This window comes from Bombina bombina, chromosome 2 (assembly GCF_027579735.1).
Source record: "Bombina bombina isolate aBomBom1 chromosome 2, aBomBom1.pri, whole genome shotgun sequence".
Classification (NCBI taxonomy): domain Eukaryota; kingdom Metazoa; phylum Chordata; class Amphibia; order Anura; family Bombinatoridae; genus Bombina; species Bombina bombina.
This window is the reverse complement of record NC_069500.1, coordinates 1,022,620,746-1,022,639,974: the sequence shown is the minus strand read 5'-3', so window position 1 is coordinate 1,022,639,974 and position 19,229 is coordinate 1,022,620,746. Positions and strand designations below refer to the sequence as shown.

The 19,229-nt window shown below is 38.1% G+C and overlaps 1 protein-coding gene across 1 annotated transcript in view; it reads left to right on the top strand.

Annotated features, from left to right (window-relative positions):
* The window catches only part of TRPC3 (transient receptor potential cation channel subfamily C member 3), a 612,367-nt gene extending 593,597 nt beyond the window's left edge, over positions 1 to 18,770 (top strand). Inside the window, exons 12-13 of the mRNA XM_053703612.1 lie at positions 10,357 to 10,432; positions 18,453 to 18,770. Coding sequence (XP_053559587.1) covers positions 10,357 to 10,432; positions 18,453 to 18,595 — 219 coding nt within the window. The 3' untranslated portion in view covers positions 18,596 to 18,770. The remainder of the gene's footprint in view (positions 1 to 10,356; positions 10,433 to 18,452) is intronic.
* Positions 18,771 to 19,229: the final 459 nt, after the last annotated feature.

The following is a 19,229-nucleotide window of genomic DNA, read 5'->3' as shown; positions in this document are numbered from 1 at the left end:
TTTGTACTGAATGTTTCTGATGTTTCACATTGCTTATTTTTTTCAGCCAATGCATCCAGATATTATATATATATATTCAGCATTGCTCTTGTGAGCTGCTGGTGCAACGCCGCCCCCCTGCAGATTTGCGGCCGCCAGCAGGGGGTGTCAATCAACCCAATCGTACTCAATCGGGTTTAGACTGCTGCTTCATAACTGCTGTTTCTGGCGAGCCTGCAGGCTCGCCAGAAACACGGGCCCTCAAGCTCCATTCGGAGCTTGATAAATGGGCCTCCTTATATGTAGATTACTGCATCAAAAATATCTAGTCACTCCTGTTATATTTGGTTGTTTTATAGCCAGGCTGTTTAACTTGTATCCTTGAGGGCTAAAGACCAAAAGAAGTCAAATTAACCCCTTGACCCAAAAGATGTATTTGTGTATATATTTATATATATATATATATATATATATACACATAATGCTGTACTTTGCCCATCATACTACATAACGTATGTATACATCCTAACTTTAGGAAGCTACAGCAGCCTCAGTTGTAAAGTGACAGCCGAGAGCTGCTGTTCCTGAGCTGCAGGCATCTGTCTGCATTTGGAAACGGTGCATAATCAGTGCTCCGGTTCATATGAAGGCAGATACCAGATCGTTACAGACAGTGACACTGCGTGTGTCACTATCTGTAACGATCATCTGCTGCTGCCGGCAGGAGGTGTGCGAGAGAAGGTGGGAGGGGGGAAGGGAAGGGCCCTTCACTACAGAAAAGTTGTGGAATTGGGTAGTGGGGGTGCCCTGTGTAAGATCACAGGGAGGGGGGAGGTGGGACCACTACACTACAAGAAAAAAAAATATAAAAAAAATATCTATAAATTAGGTACTGGCAGACAGCTGCCATACCAAAGATGGCTGCCATTAGTGGGAGGGTTGAGGGAGATCACTACACTGCAGAAAAAATAATAATAATAATTAAAGGGACAGTCTAGTCAAAATTAAACTTTCATGATTCAGATAGGGAATTTTAAACAACTTTCCAATTCACTTTTATCATCAAATTTGCTTTGTTCTCTTGGTACGCTTTGTTGAAAGCTAAACCTAGGTAGGCTTATATGCTAATTTCTAAACCCTGGAAGGCCGCCCCTTATTTCAATGCATTTGGCAGTTTTTCACAGCTAGAGGGCGTAAGTTCATGTGTGCCATACATCATTGTGCCATACAACATTGTGACCACGCCCGTAAAGTTACAAATGATAGGGCACTGATTGGCTAAATAAAAGTCTGTCAAAAGAACTGAAATAAGGGGGCAGTCTGCAAAGGCTTAGATACAAGGTAATCACAGAGGTATAAAGTATATAAATATAATCGTGTTGGTTATGCAAAACAGGGTATTGGGTAATAAAGGGATTAACTATATTTTGTTAACAATAACAATTCTGGAGTAGACTGTCCCTTTAATGAAAAAATAAACTACATACTGGCAGACTGTCTGCTACTACCTAAGATGGTGAAGATAAGTGGGGGAGGGAAGGAAGAGAGCTGTGTGGGAGGGATTAGGGGGAGGAAAGTGTCAGGTGGGAGGGTAATCTCTACAGTACAGCTAAAATTAACCTTACAAGCTACCTGATTAACCCCTGCACTGCAAGAATAAAAGTGTGGTGCGCTGCTGCAATTAGCTGCCTTCTAATAATTAAAAAACAATGGCAAGGGGGCGGAGCCTAGCCATAGATAGAGATGGCTGCTTTCTAAAAAAGCTCTGAGGCCCCTGCCGTGCTTACACTAAAATAAGTGCATCTACAACATAATCTTACACAGCAAATTGCATTTTTTAAAAGTATTAAACTTTTCTCAGTGACCTGGGACACCTTGGACAACTTTATGGCTCTGCATAAGAACTACAGAGCTGAGGACTAGCGACGCCAGGTCTGGGCCTGACATTTCCCGGAACCACCCACCGCAGACAAACACCCGTGACTGTCAACTGTCCGCACCGGTGGAGTGATAGAACACGAATTGACCGAGCGGAGCATTGCGGCATCTAGGACAGGTGGGGCTGGAATGGTTCCGGTGCTGGACTGAATTGCGGAGGGCCTGTGCGCTTCGGCACGGACAACTTGTGACCGAACATCTGCGCTAAGTGAGTTTGCCAGCACGCAGTGCCCAAAGGGGCTTACTCACCTGACCTTGAATAGCTGCATAGCGACCCCGGGCAGAGAGGACAAACAGGCCTAAAGAAGTAAAGAGGAGCGGGCCCAGGCGGGGTCGCGCTATTGGCTCCACGGGGTGAACACACGTGGTGGGAGAAAACGCTGCCGGTTGCTTATCCCTAATAAGGTAACGTGCACGCTTGCCCTTTGCTAATCTTTCCCTGGAAGGCTCCCCAAAAGAACTGGGAGAGGGGTTGAGGGTGAGGTGCTCACAATACCCCTGCGACCACTTAACAAGTTGTTCACGCAGTCACATAGGCCGCACAGCACATGAAACCCCTGATAATATAACGGGCCTGACAAGTACTATACACACTGACACAGGCCCTGTGGTAACAGTGCAGAAAGGCATCTCCTACACATTAATGCCCCGGGCCATAGGAATTCTCTGAAGTTTTAACTAATTATATGAAGAATAAAGGAGAACTCAGCACAACACAGAGCAAGTGCACCACAGAGAAATAATTGACTACAGGACTTCTGTAATCAGGCCTACCACCTCACACTCAACTCACACAACTCAGATCAACTGTGCATATGTGATGTCTAATAAAAGACACACCAGACCGTCTAAAAACTCTCAGACCACTATGATGGACAGTTACTTAATAGCTAGTGAACCAGCTGCTCCTTCAGGGAGGCCTGAGACGCATCAGAAAGACACGACCGCACAAATTCATAGCTCTGAAACTATGCCTATTCATCAGAACTGTGTGACTAAAGAGGATCTTAAGCTTCTCTCTTCAAAAGCAGATATAAAAGAGGCTATGAGGGATTTTAAATCTATGTTCCATGAACTAAAAAAAGATATCTCAGCTGTAGACCACAGAGTAACTCAGGTAGAGGAAAAACATGAAACACTCAGTTCTGACCTCCAACATCAAGCCAGTTTCCTTCAGGCACAAGAGAGTACAGTACATACATTAATGGAGAGAATAGAAGATCTTGAGAACCGCAGTAGGAGGAACAACCTCAGACTGCGGGGAGTCCCAGAGACAATAGAACCTCCTGACATACAAGAATATATCCAAGATTTTGTCAAGTACCTCAGAAATGAAGTGGTGGGGCCAGAGATCCAGATAGAAAGAGCGCATAGGGCACTACGTCCTAAACCCCCAGGGCGGGCTCCACCTAGAGACATCATCTTAAAGCTACTCTCTTTCAAGGAAAAAGAAGAAGTTCTGAAACTGGCCAGAAATAAGCAACAGATAGAATTCAGAGGAGTGGAGCTACAGGTATACTCAGACTTGAGTCCAACCACCCTCCAAAAGAGGAGAGACTTGAGGTTCGTTACGTCTGCTTTGAAAGCCAACAGAATCCCGTACAGATGGGGTTTTCCCACAAGCCTCATAGTCACCAAAAATAACGTCACACATGTCCTCAAGACACCAGCAGATCTCCCATCTTTCAACCAGGCCCGCAACATGTACCGGACGGAGTATAAGGGCCATTCTTATATCACTATTTAGAATGTTAAGACTTATCTGATTTCGGCCCTAGACCTAGGTATAGGACTCAACACTCTGGACACTAGGAGTCGACTCAGATAAGTTACTATTTAATTATGTTGAATTCTATGTTGTAGATTAATTAATGGTAACCCCTATGGTTGACTTAACTAATGTTTATGATATTAACATTAGACGAATGTATACAGTCCCTGTACTATCACTGTTTAAATGCATTTTCGCAGGTTTGGATAGTAGTAAATAGCTACCATACAGCTTGGAACTTGATATGGGCTAGACCCCCCTGCTGACCAGAACCAGGCCAAGCCTGAGACTTCTCTGTAATATAGGCTGCTGAGCCCGCTATAATACTCTCATGATGTATATGAGGGAAGTTCAATATAGGAATTTACCATTAAATAGATAGAGAGTGAATCACGGGAAGTGTAAGTTCTAAATGTTTACTATCTTGAAATGCTTTGACCCACCTGGGTCTTGCACTAGACATAACGTTTAAATCCCCACTCCATGGACACAATGAGGTGGTTACGATAATTTAAGATTTAATATTGTTGAGACCTGAGTTAGGACTTAGTCACATTTAGTAATTAATAATTAACTGATAGCAAAGAAAATGAGGCAGCTATAACCTTGCCACTAAATAATTATTACTGAATAGTGGACACGCCTACACAGACCATGTCTCCTAGTCCATATGACCAGTCGATATTAGATGAGGAGGCCACAGTTATAGTTCACTGTAGTCATAGATGACATTATACCAGATCGCACAGAGGTTTCACACCCAACTGTAGTAGATAGCCTCCAATGTGTGGACAGGTAGATGAGTAACAAATAGTCCGCCTCGGGTATTGACAACACAGAAATAGGGCCACTGAACTGTGCCAAAGGTTAAACGGGATGTGGATCTCATTAAAGTATAGGTTACTGGTTCTTTTTTATAATGTTATTTTTATCTTGAATTCCATAGGGGTTATCTATGAGAAATTACGACTAAAGATATGTAGAAAAAGTCTTAAAATGCACTTTTCAAATGCACTTGTTACTGTTAATGTTTTTTCTAAAAGAATGTTTAGGTAGTGTAAGCCGGCAGGGAACACTACCCCTGCTTTTGTTGTTTATTACTTGCATCTGTTATATTCTAGATTGATCATTATCTGTGTTTCATAAAATACAGTTTACCCTCACCACTGAGAGTGTAATACACAAGTTGGATCACACTTAAATTTACCTTACTGTGACGTAAATCGTCCTCTTCCCTTTCCCCCTATTCAACATTCTTTACCTCTACACTAACCTCCTTTTTTCCTCCCTCTTATCCCCCCCTCCCATTTACTCACCTCTTCCCCCTCTTGCTTTTTTTTTTTTTTTTTTTTTCCCTCCAGCCGCTGAAAATGGCGATCTCCCACACGGGAGTAGTGTCCCGCCCCATGGAGCTGATTTCTATAAATGTAAAGTGTTATCTACTTGCAAGAAACGCATTTTGCGTCAGGCCATGAACCCCGTTGGTTTAGTCGACAATACCCCCTAGCTCTTTTTGCCTCCGGCCCACGGAAAAAAAACGGGGTGGGTATTCTTTTCAGTTCTGACTTGCCTTTCAAACTTATACAAGCACACAGAGACCCGGAGGGTAGATATCTGATCCTCATAGGCTCAATTTACAATAGACCCATAACACTAGCTAATGTGTATTGCCCCAATCAATCTCAGCAGGCCTTCTTTCAAAAGGTTTTACATAAGGTGCTTGAAGTACAATCTGGCATTTTATTCCTGGGGGGAGATCTCAATGCCTCTCTAGATCCAACTTTAGATACCTCTGATGGTGTCTCCAGTATCCCCCATAGAGCTCTCAAACGTATATCATCCTCTCTCAGAGACGCAGCGTTGCACGACATTTGGCGATCACAACATCCCTCCTCTAAGAATTTCAGATTCTACTCCCACCCCCATAGAAAATACTCCAGAATAGATTACTGGTTTACAGACGTGACAGGACTCACAATCACCACAGACAGCAACATACTTCCTATCACTTGGTCCGATCATGCCCCGGTCACCTGTATTGTATCATGGTCTAATACACCGGTTACGCCTTACATCTTGAAGCTGGATGATCTCATGTTAGATGATCCAGTTTTCAAGCGGGAAGTGGAGGAAGCATTAACAGAATACTTTCAAATACACAGAGACTCGGGCTCCCAACCTACAATAATCTGGGAGGCTCACAAATGTACAATTAGAGGCCTCTTTCTTAAGCAGAAAGCAAGATTAGTCCGGAAGAGAAGAGAGAGATACCACAGCCTGCTAGTAGAGGTAGAAAAGGCGGAGTGCGCGCATAAGACTGCGCCAGCAGATGACACATTAACTTAGACATTGGCTCAAGCAAGAACAGATCTCTTGAAATTCCTTCAAGTGGACTATAAAAGAGCGGCCTTAATTTTAAGGCAACAATTTTTTGAGCAGGGAGACAAAGCCGGACGATTACTGGCCAGAGCCATAGCGCGGAAAAAGAAGAAGCACTATGTGCACAGTATGACTCACCTGAACGGGGAAACTAAAGAGGATGGTAAATCTATCGCTGAGATCTTCGGATCTTATTATGCAACACTGTATAACATACAAAAACCAAAAGAAATAAGAGATGATCCATCCTTTCAAACACGCGAGACGCAAAAAATACTTGAGTATCTCGGGGGGGGGGCTGAGGTCCCCAGGCTCTCTGTACAGGACTCCGAGGCTCTGGAGTCTCCATTCACACTGCTTGAAATTAAACAAGCCATTAAAGATTTAACAACCGGGAAAAGCCCGGGTCCGGACGGATTTGGGGCCAAGTACTATAAAGTATATAAGGACATACTGGCACCTGAAATGCTGCTTCTCTTTAACCAGTTGTCTGACTCCCCAGACCTACCTCGCTCGATGTTAGAGGCCCATATTGCAGTGATCCCCAAACCAGGCAAACCAGACAATAGACCAGAGAATTATCGCCCTATATCGCTGCTGAATTTGGATATCAAAATCTTAGCAAAGGTCATAGCTAATCGCCTTAATAAATACCTACCACAGTTGATCTCATCTGATCAAGTGGGGTTTATTCCAAAGCGTGAAGCCAGGGATAATACCCTAAAGGTCCTTCAGATAATAACATATGCTCAAAACAATGCAACCCCGCTGGCCCTGGTCTCTACAGACGCTGAGAAAGCGTTTGACCGGGTCAGCTGGGTGTTCATGAAACACACTTTGGAGAAATTTGGTTTTGGCCCTAAACTTATAAATGGGATCATGTCACTATATTCGTTACCGAACGCGAGAGTCAGGGTGAACGGTACACTTTCCAATACCTTTTTAATTCGTAATGGGACCAGACAGGGCTGTCCCCTTTCACCGCTCCTGTTCGCATTGACAATTGAGATCTTAGCAAGCAAAATTCGAGCAAATCCAGAAGTGAAGGGAATCTCTATAGGGGGCTATGTACATAAGCTCGCCATGTATGCCGACGATGTCCTATTAATGATATCAGATGTGGGAGGGTCCCTTGTAGCAGCCCTAGATGAGTTCACACATTTCGGAGAGGTGTCAAATTTCCTTTTGAACCTCACAAAATCTGAGATTATGAATGTCACAATCCCCCGCACCGAGTTTGGGTCTCTGGAGGGCGAGTGCCCACTGCAAATAGCACGTGGCAAATTGAAATATCTCGGCATCTATCTGACACCAAGTATAAAGGAGATTGTGGACGTGAATTATAAAATCATCAGAGATGAGATCCTAAAAGATCTATCGAGCTGGAAAAATAAAACCATCTCCTGGTTAGGCCGCATTGGGGTGGTCAAAATGAACGTTATGCCACGTGTGCTATATATCTTGCAGACTATCCCATTGTCTGCAGCTTCCCACCTTATTCACCAGATACATTCAGCAATGGAGTCTTACATTTGGAGAGATATGAAACCGAGAATCAATAGGAAAACCACTTTCCTACCGCGGAGTAAAGGCGGACTGGGCATACCAGACTTACGGGTGTACCAGGCCGCAATATCCCTACAAAGGCTGGTGGAGTGGTGTCACAACTCAGCCCAAAAGGCTTGGGTTCAAATAGACAATATGATTTTGGGGAGAGGAAATGTGGGAGCCCTTTGCGTGGATTACCCACAGTGGCAGACCCCCCATAATTCGGCTCTACCCTATGATAGCAGAGGTACTCTCGAGCTGGGATAAATTGGTTAAAAGAGCCCCTCATATCTCCACCCCGTTCTCGCCAGTTACCCCGCTTAGAGAAAATCCCGATATGGAATTCCTACCAAGAGCTAATCTTCCAGACAAGACCTATGGTCTTAGGGATTCAGCAATATATAACATACTCCATCGGGATAAATTGAAATCCCAGACGGAATTAACTGAATGGGACAGTGAGATTTTTACTTCATGGTTCACGGTAGCCCAGGTTAAGCATTACTTCGACACTCACAGAGCGAGACCAGACTTGACGAGACACAGAACACATTTTGAAACCCTATGCACAATGACCCCACACCCTACTCATTTGATCTCACAAATCTATAAATTACTACAGCAGGGTGGAGACATCTACTTACCAGGATATACACAGGCATGGCAAAACGAATTGGGTCTAGAAATAGGGCATAAAGAATGGTATAAAATTTTTGATAAAACAAGGCGAACGTCAGTGTCCGCCAGGGTCCAGGAAACGCAGTATAAACTGCTGAGTAGGTGGTACTTGACCCCCCAAAGACTGAAGCACATATACCCACACGCGAATGGGGGATGCTGGAGAGGATGCGGGGAGAACGGCACCCTTTTACACATTTGGTGGTCCTGTCCCTTGCTGACACCTTATTGGAATGACATAATGGCTGAGATGAGCAGGGTCCTTGAAATAATCGTCCCCCCCAACCCCAGTTACCTGCTCTATCAACAATTACCAAAGATTACTAGAGAAGACAAATACTTGCTTCTTCTACTGATGCTCAATGGAGCAAAAAGTCTGATCCCCATTTATTGGAAAAAACAGACCATCCCTAGTATTCAAGAATGGAAAAACAAAGTCACTGACCTGCTGAGACTTGAAAGGTATCACTATCTCAAAATTGGGAAACTATGCACACACGAGATGATGCTGATGACCTGGGAGGATAGAGGATTCTGATTAACTGGTAACATAAAAATAGTAGATACTGTAAACCATTGTAGCACTATGTCCCCCCCCTTTTTTTTTTTTTTCTCTCCCTCTTTCCCTACTCCACATGAGATGACTACCCCTTCCTACCCCTTCCTACCCCGCTCTATTTTTCTGCCCCCATAATTACCCTTGCGCAGAGTACAACTTTGCCCGCGGCTATGTGTTGTGGGTTGGTTGTTACACCGCTCTCTTTATCTTATGATCAGTACCCAGGTAATTAGACTTTCTTTCTATACTTCTTCTGAAATTAATAGCGATTATCACTAAATAGCTGAAGTTTGATGTTTATGCAAAATAGTCAGTATACAGTTCTATAGTATCTGATGAAGTTTTTTATGCTGTTTGACCTGAGTTTTTTTTTCTAATAGCTGCGAAATGCCTCAAACATAATATTGTACAAGCGTATAGAATTATGTAAAATTTTAATGATATATTGTACCTGTACTTGTAAAAAAAAAAAAAAAAAAAACAATGGCAAAGTCATGTATGTCTGCTATTTCTGAACAAAGGAAGTCCCAGAAAAGCTTTTATATTCATTTGTGTTATGATTTCACAAGTGCTATGTAAATAATTTCAGTGAGAAACCCAAAGTTTGTGAAAAAGTTAATGATTTTTTTTTTTATATGATCGCATTTGGCGGTGAAATATACCAAAATGGGCCTAGATCAGTACCTTGGGTTATTTTTTAAAATATATATAGATTGATAGTTAAATAAAAAAGGGCTTTATTTTAAATGCAGTGATAGCAAAAATGCTAAAAATTCTCATGTATTTTGGGAAAGTTCTTCTCTGAAATTCCCGGTAACGAAGGGGTTAAATATGTCAAGTGTAATATTTTTAAATAAAGATGTTTTTTGGTGACAAAAAAGATAACAGATAATCCATGTTTGCACAAACTAGGGGTAACTGTTGGTGGACAGGGACAAAGCTCTACAAAATATGCTCTTTAGATGCAACAACGAACAAAATCCCCTGATGTCCCTTTTAATATTTATTTTTTACATATGAGGAAAAATGTCTGTATTTACAATCTGTGTTTTCTTCATGTGATAGGAACATACCACTTAACATACATAATTAATATAATGTCTTTATTAATATAATCATCAGCACAATTATTTAGCTCAAACTTTTTAGATAGTAATGTCACACTCCACGTCTTCTAAATAGCAAGCTGTAAAGGGCAGAACTTGTTTTCTTTACATACTATAACACTTTTTGTAGCTAAACACACACTTAAGAAATAACTATTCTGTCTTTAGAAATAAGGCCTGATAAACTATTGGCAGCAAACAACACATTTGTTTATATTGCTACTGATATAACTTTCTATAAATATAGAATATATTTAAGCTGTGAACAAAAACCTTATGTTCCTTTTAAGAAATGCTGACAGTGACTCTTGAAAAATGCTGAATTGTTTACTCATTCGGAAAATGCTGAATTGTTTTCTCTAAAATACTAACAATGTCACTTTTTTCCCCCCTCAAAGCAAATCATGAAAAGACTTATAAAGAGATATGTTCTGAGAGCACAAGTGGATAAAGAGAATGATGAAGTAAATGAAGGTATGACTGTCCGCTACCTAAAAGGTTTTGTTTTCTTATAGAACAGGATGAAAGTTTACCCATTACAATATATCTAGTTAGAGTTTATATTTTCTGAACAGATGGCAATGTTTGTATTACCATATCACTCTAACAAAGGAGACTTGTTTGCCTGCTAATTGGCAAGACTATGGCCTCTATTTAACAATCTCCGTAAGGAGCTTGATGGCCCCTGTTTCTGGCGAGTCTTCAGAAACAGCAGTTATGAAGCAGCGGTCACAAAGACCGCTGCTCCATAACCTGTCCGCCAGTTGTGCTCAGTTAGCTCCCATTAGTCCACTGTTGTTCTGGAACTGTCTCTTTAACAAAGGATGCAGAGTGAATGAAGCAAATATCCTAAGCTGTGTCCTAATCCAGACACCTGTTGCAAGGATCCAACACCTGCTGCAAACTCCTATGTCTTCTTTAAGAGATGTGATAAGTGGGAGAAAGTTTAAACTGTACCATTTTCTCAGATCCCGCGCAAATTTCAGTCCCAAATACGAGATGTGCTCTTTTGCTTCCTTAAATGGAGTTGTTGGCGAATCCTTATGTTTAATCAGCCATAATATTTCTGATTTATCCTTATTTATTCCAAAACCCATAAAAGTCTGACATCTGTTAAAACAGGAGATCCTTGCAACAGGTGTCTGGATTAGGACACAGTTTAGGACATTTGCTTCATTCACTCTGTGTCCTTTGTTGAAGAGACAGTTCCAGAACAGCAGTGGACTAATGGGAGCTAGCTGAGCACAACTGTTTTTTTAGGAAATTTTCGATCACATTTTTGGAGACCCCCACGGATTTTTATGGATTAAGGAATCTACCACTACACCTATAGATATTATTTTTCTCTACAAGAGTTTTTTTCACATTGTTATTTATCACTATGTTATTACTCCATGGATGTTTTTTTATTTTTATTGATGTTCCTCACTTGAAATTCCAGTGAAGTTTCTTCAAAGTTATTTTTTCCACAGCCTTCTCTCACAGCTTTTATTACTTTTTTACTCATCAATTGCAATTCACTTTTTGTATCAATTAACCACGGATATTTAGGATATGACTTTTTTGGACTGTTAATTTGGACTTTCTTTTGAACGTTATTGTTGTTTTCACAACAGGACTGCTACAATTTGATTATTCCAAGGCATTTGTACTATTTGTGTTTTTATTTGTTTTCATCCAATTTTATATATTTTTTGTTACGTGGATCCATGATTTATATTGTACTTTTCCTCGATACGTATTAAATTATATATTTCATTTTATATATACACAATATACTAGTTTAGTCATTTAGACTTTTTTATCCAATCACTCTGTCACCTCAGCCTTTGTGGTGCTCGCCTCTTCACTATATATGATCTATCCAGCAAGACTGCTTTACCATAACAAAACATCTAAATATCTTACAATCAAGTTTTGTGGTTGTAATTATTGTTTTTAAGCTTGGCTAATGGTTATATATATATATATATATATATATATATATCATCTATAAATATAATATCTATAGATGTTAATAACAGGAATTAATTAATGAAACGCTGTAAAAGAAGGTGAAGTGATGGAAAATACATTTTATTCTAGGGAATTAATCTTTCTAAAGTTTTCAAATTCAATGCCTTTCAAATTCATTTGAAACCCTAACTATAAGGTTTTCCTGTGTCTTTCATTTGATACAAATCAGCTGAGGGTTTCCAATTTATATTTCACTTAACCGATTTTGTCCAACTTTTAAAGGGCAAATCTAGGCTGTTCTCATGGATATATTTTTATCATTAGTATAATCAATTCAAATATATTAACACCATTGTTTCCTTGTTTAATAACATTTTAAAATATATGATAAATCTTACTTTTAAACTATGAAACTTGTAAACAATTAAAAATATAATAATCAGAAAGCCCATTTATAATTGTAGTGAGCTGATGGCACTTTAATACTTGCTAATTTCATATACTTTTGATTTGGTTTAAAATTATTAATTGCATAAATCAAAATGAATCAATTATCCACCATAATTCACATTCACGTTGACCATGTATATTACATACTGTACATTGTTCAGGCTACTAATTCAAACAGTAGCTATTCAAATGGATTGAAATGGCTTAGAAATTAAATCCATAGATTACTGTGTAATACTCCTGAAGTGAGGTTAGTGTTTGTACAGGTAAGGTCAAATTAGAGAAGATTGACCTCAGCGCCTAATAACAACCTATGTGCCCGGGGAGGGGTATTCCTAGCTGGTACCCAATGTAAGAGAAAAGAATTGAGGTGTAACCCCAGGCGCCTACCCTAAGGAGGCTAGGTGAATAAAACTGTAGAAATAGAATTTGAACTTCAGTGTTGTCTAAAAAATGTGTTTTAATACATAAATTAAAAATCTTTAGAATGAATATATTGTAGATAAAAACAAGTAAACATACAATGCTTCATGGATCCATGATAAATAACAAATGGAATAAAATAGAAATAGAATAAAACAGTAAAATATAAAAGCTATACAATAATACTTGAGCAATGCTATACAATACAATAGTATACAGTAGCAGCGATGAAGAAATAATTGCGGACAATATTGGTACAAATTCTCTAGTGGAATTTCAAGATAAATAAATTAAGAAGAGAAAAAAGTAGAAAATGTGAAAAAACTCCTCAGGATAAATTCAAAAATTATATTCCAAAAAAGTGTAATCCAAAAAATAAGAGTGTGATAATAAGGTGAAAGTCTCAAATGAAAGTCTAAAAAATAATCCTAATTGGTCCAGTGGCTAAAATTCCCAAATCACAGTGAAAAAAATCTTGTTGTATCCAAACTGTTCCAAAATCAATATGAATAATACAAACTTAAGTGTAGAAGGTGCCTCAAAAGAAAATGGTGTGTAAAAGTAAAATGTGAGTGCTCCAATATTCTTCAAAATCCTTATCTTCAAACAAAAGATCTTCAAAATCAAATGGAATAAGTGCAAAAAAAACGATTTTTGAATAAAAAACAAAAAACAATAACCTGTGGAGAGAGAAGAAAAAAATATAGTGTAGATTGTCCTAAATGTTCAGCAAATAATGAAATAAGGCTTACCAGTGCTGGTCAACGCGTTTCGGCCCTTGCTAGGCCTTTCTCAAGACTGGTTTTAGTTTATAAGTGGTAGCCTTATATAGGTTATATGACCGGAAGTAATTTGATGTTTACTTCCGGTTTGCCGTATTAAATTTCTTTTTTGGGGCTAGGTATTTCTTAATATAGTTATGTGCAGTTAGCTTGTTTTAGTGTAAAGCAATAGTAGATTACTTCCTAAGCTTAACATTTGTTGTTAAAGGTTTTTTTTTATTATTATTAGCCCCTTCCTAGTATCTCCGTGGGTTACGTGACGTCACTTCCGGTCTAGGTAATTTTTACGATCAGTTTGTATAGATCGTGTACTCGAATTAGGTAATATATTTCTATAGGAGTGGGGGTGTATATAATTTTCTTCATTCCTTATTATTTTGGGTTTATTTAGACTGCTAAAAATAGGTCCGTGATTGGACCGACCTGATTGGTCATGACGTCACGGCCTCGGGTTGGCGCCTTTGGTTGGTTCTGAAAAGTGGGTTTGCCTAATCCTGCCTTGCTATTGGTGTGTTTATGGGCTATGTCAATGCCCTGATAATAGGAGTGTGAATGTTTCATCGTACTATTTGGATGTAAGGATTGTATTAATCCTAATGTGATGGTGTTATTTAATATTGATCTTCTGGGGGATTTCTTTTATTAGACGATCTTCAAAATAGAGGTCTTAGTTTCAGGATGTCAGATATAACTATCGTGTCTATTTGTTCACAATCGTGTCTATTTGTTCACAATAAATTTGTTCACAATGAATTTGTTCACAATAAATTTATTTGTTCACAATAAATTTGTTTGTTCCCAACTAGAATGTCGATATTCATAGATTTTTAGCATATTCTTAATATGTTTTTTACGAAGGTATATGGAGGGATCGTATGTCGCTTTTTCCGTTACTGGAAAAGGAAATCTTTTGGAAAGAAACAGAGTTGTTTCTATATAAATAACATGGGAGGTGGACTTTGGTTATCGGCGTAACAAGGGAAGGAGAGTTGTACCCTATATTCTCTTTCAAATAATGGGGGATATTTTCAAAAGCTCTTTGTGTTTTTAGAAATCTAAAATTTAATTTAGTGATTTGGAATTTTCCTCTTAAAGAGAATTCTTCTTTATAGGGTACCTTTTCCTAGTTCCGTTGCTATCTTTTGGTGATGTGAAATCGGAATGTAGTCATACTACCTACTTATTTGGTAAGAAAGAATAAAAAAGAGAGAAATGTGTACTAACCTAAATGAATAGTTTCCTACACGTTTTGTTAGATTAGATAATTCATTGCTATAAGACGATGAAGGGGATATATGTTCCCTGTAGAACTTAGGGAACGTCAGGATATGGGGACTTAGAGCGGAATTTGGATTTTAATCTCACAGAAGTGTAACAGTGTTCACTTTTAATCATTACATGTTTCTCTGATGTTTCTTATCAAGGCTTGAATCATAAGGTGTAGTTTGAGAAAGAGAGTTTTTGGTCAAAGGAGATTAATTTTCTGAGGTATCTGTTTTCGATTCAGAATTTCTGGTTGTAATGAAGACATTTTGAGAGGGGTTAATTTGGTCAAGGAAGATTCCTTTTGTAGGGAATCTGTTTTTAATTCGGAATGTCTGGTGTAGTCAGGTCATATTAAAAAGGTGCGACAAATCTTCTTTGTTATTAAGACCTCTTGGGTATAGACAATCTAGGTTAAAGATCCACCTGGATTCTGCTGTGAGGAGTCTTTTTTCATAATTCCCTCCTCTCCAATCCTTTTTGATCTTTTGTATCCCTAGAAAGGTGAGTTCTTTAGTATTGCCTTTATGTTTATCTGCAAAGTGTTTGTATAGAGCTGTGTCTACATTTAGTTTTTCGATCAGTAGCAGATGTTCTCGCATCCTATCCTTCAAGGTTCTGGAAGTTTGGCCCACATATTGTAGGCCATATGAGCATTGAAGCATGTAGATAATGCCCTTGTCTTGGCATCTGATTAGATCCTTGATCTTATATGTTTCCTTAGTGTTGTGGCAAATGAAGGATGATGCTTTTATGCCGTGTTTACAAGACTTGCATGATATGCACGGAAAGAATCCTTTAATTTCTTTTCCAAACACGTCTGTAACTCTGGCGGTCTTTTTCTTAGGTATGCTCGGGGCTAGTTTATTTTTTAGGTTCTTGGTTTTTCTATAAATGAACCTAGGTTGAATAGGGAGTTTTTCGCCTATCAGATCATCGTCTTTAAGTATACCCCAATGTTTTTTGAATATTTTTTCAATGATATTTTTGTTATCACTGTACTCTGTGATCATCGCTATGTCGAATGACTCTTCATTTGTTGTTGTTTTGGTTTTTTTATATTTTGTAAGAGTCGATCTATCGATCATCCTGACTTCTTGAATTTTCTGGTCCAACTCTATTTCGTTATACCCTCTCTCAAGAAATTTACGTTTTATCGTTGTTGCCTGTTCTTCCCATTTATCTGCAGTGGAACAGTTTTTCCTCATTCTCAACAGTTGACTCTTTGGTATGTTATTTTTCCCATTGAAGTGATGGCAGCTGGTCATGTGTATATAGTTATTGCTGTCTACTTGTTTAAAGTGGGTTGAGGTCTCTAACTTCCCATTTTTCACTTCGATTTTCAAGTCGAGGAAGATTATATCGGTCTGGCTGCTGGTATATGTAAAATGTAGGTTGTTCTTGTTTTTATTCATGATTTCAAAGGTGAAGTCAAGATCCGATTGTGTCCCCTTCCAGACTATTAGTATATCGTCTATATAACGACGGTAGAGGACCAGGTCCGCGCTAGCTGGGCAAGATTCCCAAAAGATATGCTCCCATTTACCCATATATAGGTTGGCATAGCTATATAAGGCTACCACTTATAAACTAAAACCAGTCTTGAGAAAGGCCTAGCAAGGGCCGAAACGCGTTGACCAGCACTGGTAAGCCTTATTTCATTATTTGCTGAACATTTAGGACAATCTACACTATATTTTTTTCTTCTCTCTCCACAGGTTATTGTTTTTTGTTTTTTATTCAAAAATCGTTTTTTTTGCACTTATTCCATTTGATTTTGAAGATCTTTTGTTTGAAGATAAGGATTTTGAAGAATATTGGAGCACTCACATTTTACTTTTACACACCATTTTCTTTTGAGGCACCTTCTACACTTAAGTTTGTATTATTCGTATTGATTTTGGAACAGTTTGGATACAACAAGATTTTTTTCACTGTGATTTGGGAATTTTAGCCACTGGACCAATTAGGATTATTTTTTAGACTTTCATTTGAGACTTTCACCTTATTATCACACTCTTATTTTTTGGATTACACTTTTTTGGAATATAATTTTTGAATTTATCCTGAGGAGTTTTTTCACATTTTCCACTTTTTTCTCTTCTTAATTTATTTATCTTGAAATTCCACTAGAGAATTTGTACCAATATTGTCCGCAATTATTTCTTCATCGCTGCTACTGTATACTATTGTATTGTATAGCATTGCTCAAGTATTATTGTATAGCTTTTATATTTTACTGTTTTATTCTATTTCTATTTTATTCCATTTGTTATTTATCATGGATCCATGAAGCATTGTATGTTTACTTGTTTTTATCTACAATATATTAATTCTAAAGATTTTTAATTTATGTATTAAAACACATTTTTTAGACAACACTGAAGTTCAAATTCTATTTCTACAGTTTTATTCACCTAGCCTCCTTAGGGTAGGCGCCTGGGGTTACACCTCAATTCTTTTGTCCAGGTAAGGACCCAGCGGCTGAAAAGTAACTCAAGTAACACAATCTCAACTCAGTGGATTAGTCCCAGATGTGACTAAAGGGTTTCAGCAAAAGAAAGATCATTCAGTCCAAGATCAGGCAATTTTGGTCAGCAGGGGTACAAGATCGATATCCAAAGGCAGGTCAATTTTAGGCATTAGTCAGTAACTTGCGGACAACAGAGATACAGAGTAGTAATCCAGAAACAGGTGAAAAAACTAGGTCAGCAACTTGCCGAAAAGCAGAGGTACAGAATCAGGATAAAAAAATATGTCAACAATGAATAAGAAGTTCAAATAATAGTTCAGCAACAGAAGGTAGCACACCCAAGAATACTCCAACAAACGGGCACAGAATAGATGTGACTGACACAATTTATAGCGCTGAACACGGCAAAAAAAGCACCGCAATGATGTGACAGCTGCAAAAAAAAGCACCGCAATGATGTGACAGCTGCAAAAAAAAAGCACCGCAATAATGTGACAGCTGCAAAAAAAGCACCGCAATAAAGCGACAGCTGCAAAAAAATTACGCAATGGCATAGAAAAGTGATGTAATGGTCGTTAGAAAAGTATGTGATGGCCGTGAAAAAAGGATGTGATGGCTGCCAGAGTTCGCTAGGCAACCAAAAACAAACAGCGGCTGGATAGTGACATACTGAAGCTGTACATACAGGGTTTTTTTTTTTTTATTTATTTGTTTTTTGCAGTGTAAGCTCTTATAGATTAGATCTCTGGCCATATTATACGATAGCAAAATAACAATTGCTTAAAGGAACATATAAATGCAAAAAATAAAATAGGTGATTTTATCAGAACATTTTATAATAATTATTATTCCTTTCTATCACAATATATTTATATCCTGCTAAGATGAAGATATGAGACCATCAAGGGTGGCATACAGCTATATCCTGATTTGTTGCTGCATACAAGGACACTGTGTATCTGACTTTGGCTTAGCAAGGGTTAAACACATAGTGACAGAAGAGAGTTCGTTTAAAAATAAATATGCTGTAATACTCTAGACTGCCAATTTAAATTCTCATTCTATGTTATTGTCCTACCTTACAATCAATACTCTTATACTGTACATGCACGGATGAATAATAACTCATATTTTCTTATTAACACAGGTGAACTAAAAGAAATAAAACAAGATATTTCCAGTCTCCGCTATGAACTTTTGGAAGATAAATCACAAGCTACAGAGGAATTGTCCACATTAATTCAGAAACTGAGTGAAAAATTAAATCCCAGCATGCTAAGATGCGAATGAAAGCTGGACTGATCAGAATGGATTTAATGGCAGCACAAACAATGGCAATAATATAAAAAGCATCCAATACTTGAAAACTAACCGTAGATTTATAGCACACAATATCATTTATTTGTAAATTTGTCATTTAAACTTAGATTTTTCAAATTTACCTCTGTAATTATGTATCACAGAAAGTTTCAGGAGCAAGGTAGTATTTGCAGATATATTTACATAAATAATATTTAGATAACTTTTTGTGCAAGTTCGAAATATATAAATTGCACAGCTATATTATATACAGTATGTGTGTGTGTGTATATAACTATATATATATATATACTGTATATATATATATATGTATATATATATATTACTCACATATACACACACTAATGTCTTTTTGTGGTATTGAATCTTATACTGGTTAACACATTTCTGACAGTTCAGTTTCTTTTTCCCAGTGTATGGGTTCTCTTTGCTAACTAAACATTAATTTTATTAGCAGATAAATAATAAACAGTTTATGAAATCTATGCTTAAACATTACATTATAGAAATTTCATTATTCCAGACTTTTAAGTGTTATAATGTTTGGGTGAACTTAAAGGGACACTGAACCCAAAATTTTTCATGATTCAGATAGAGCATGCAA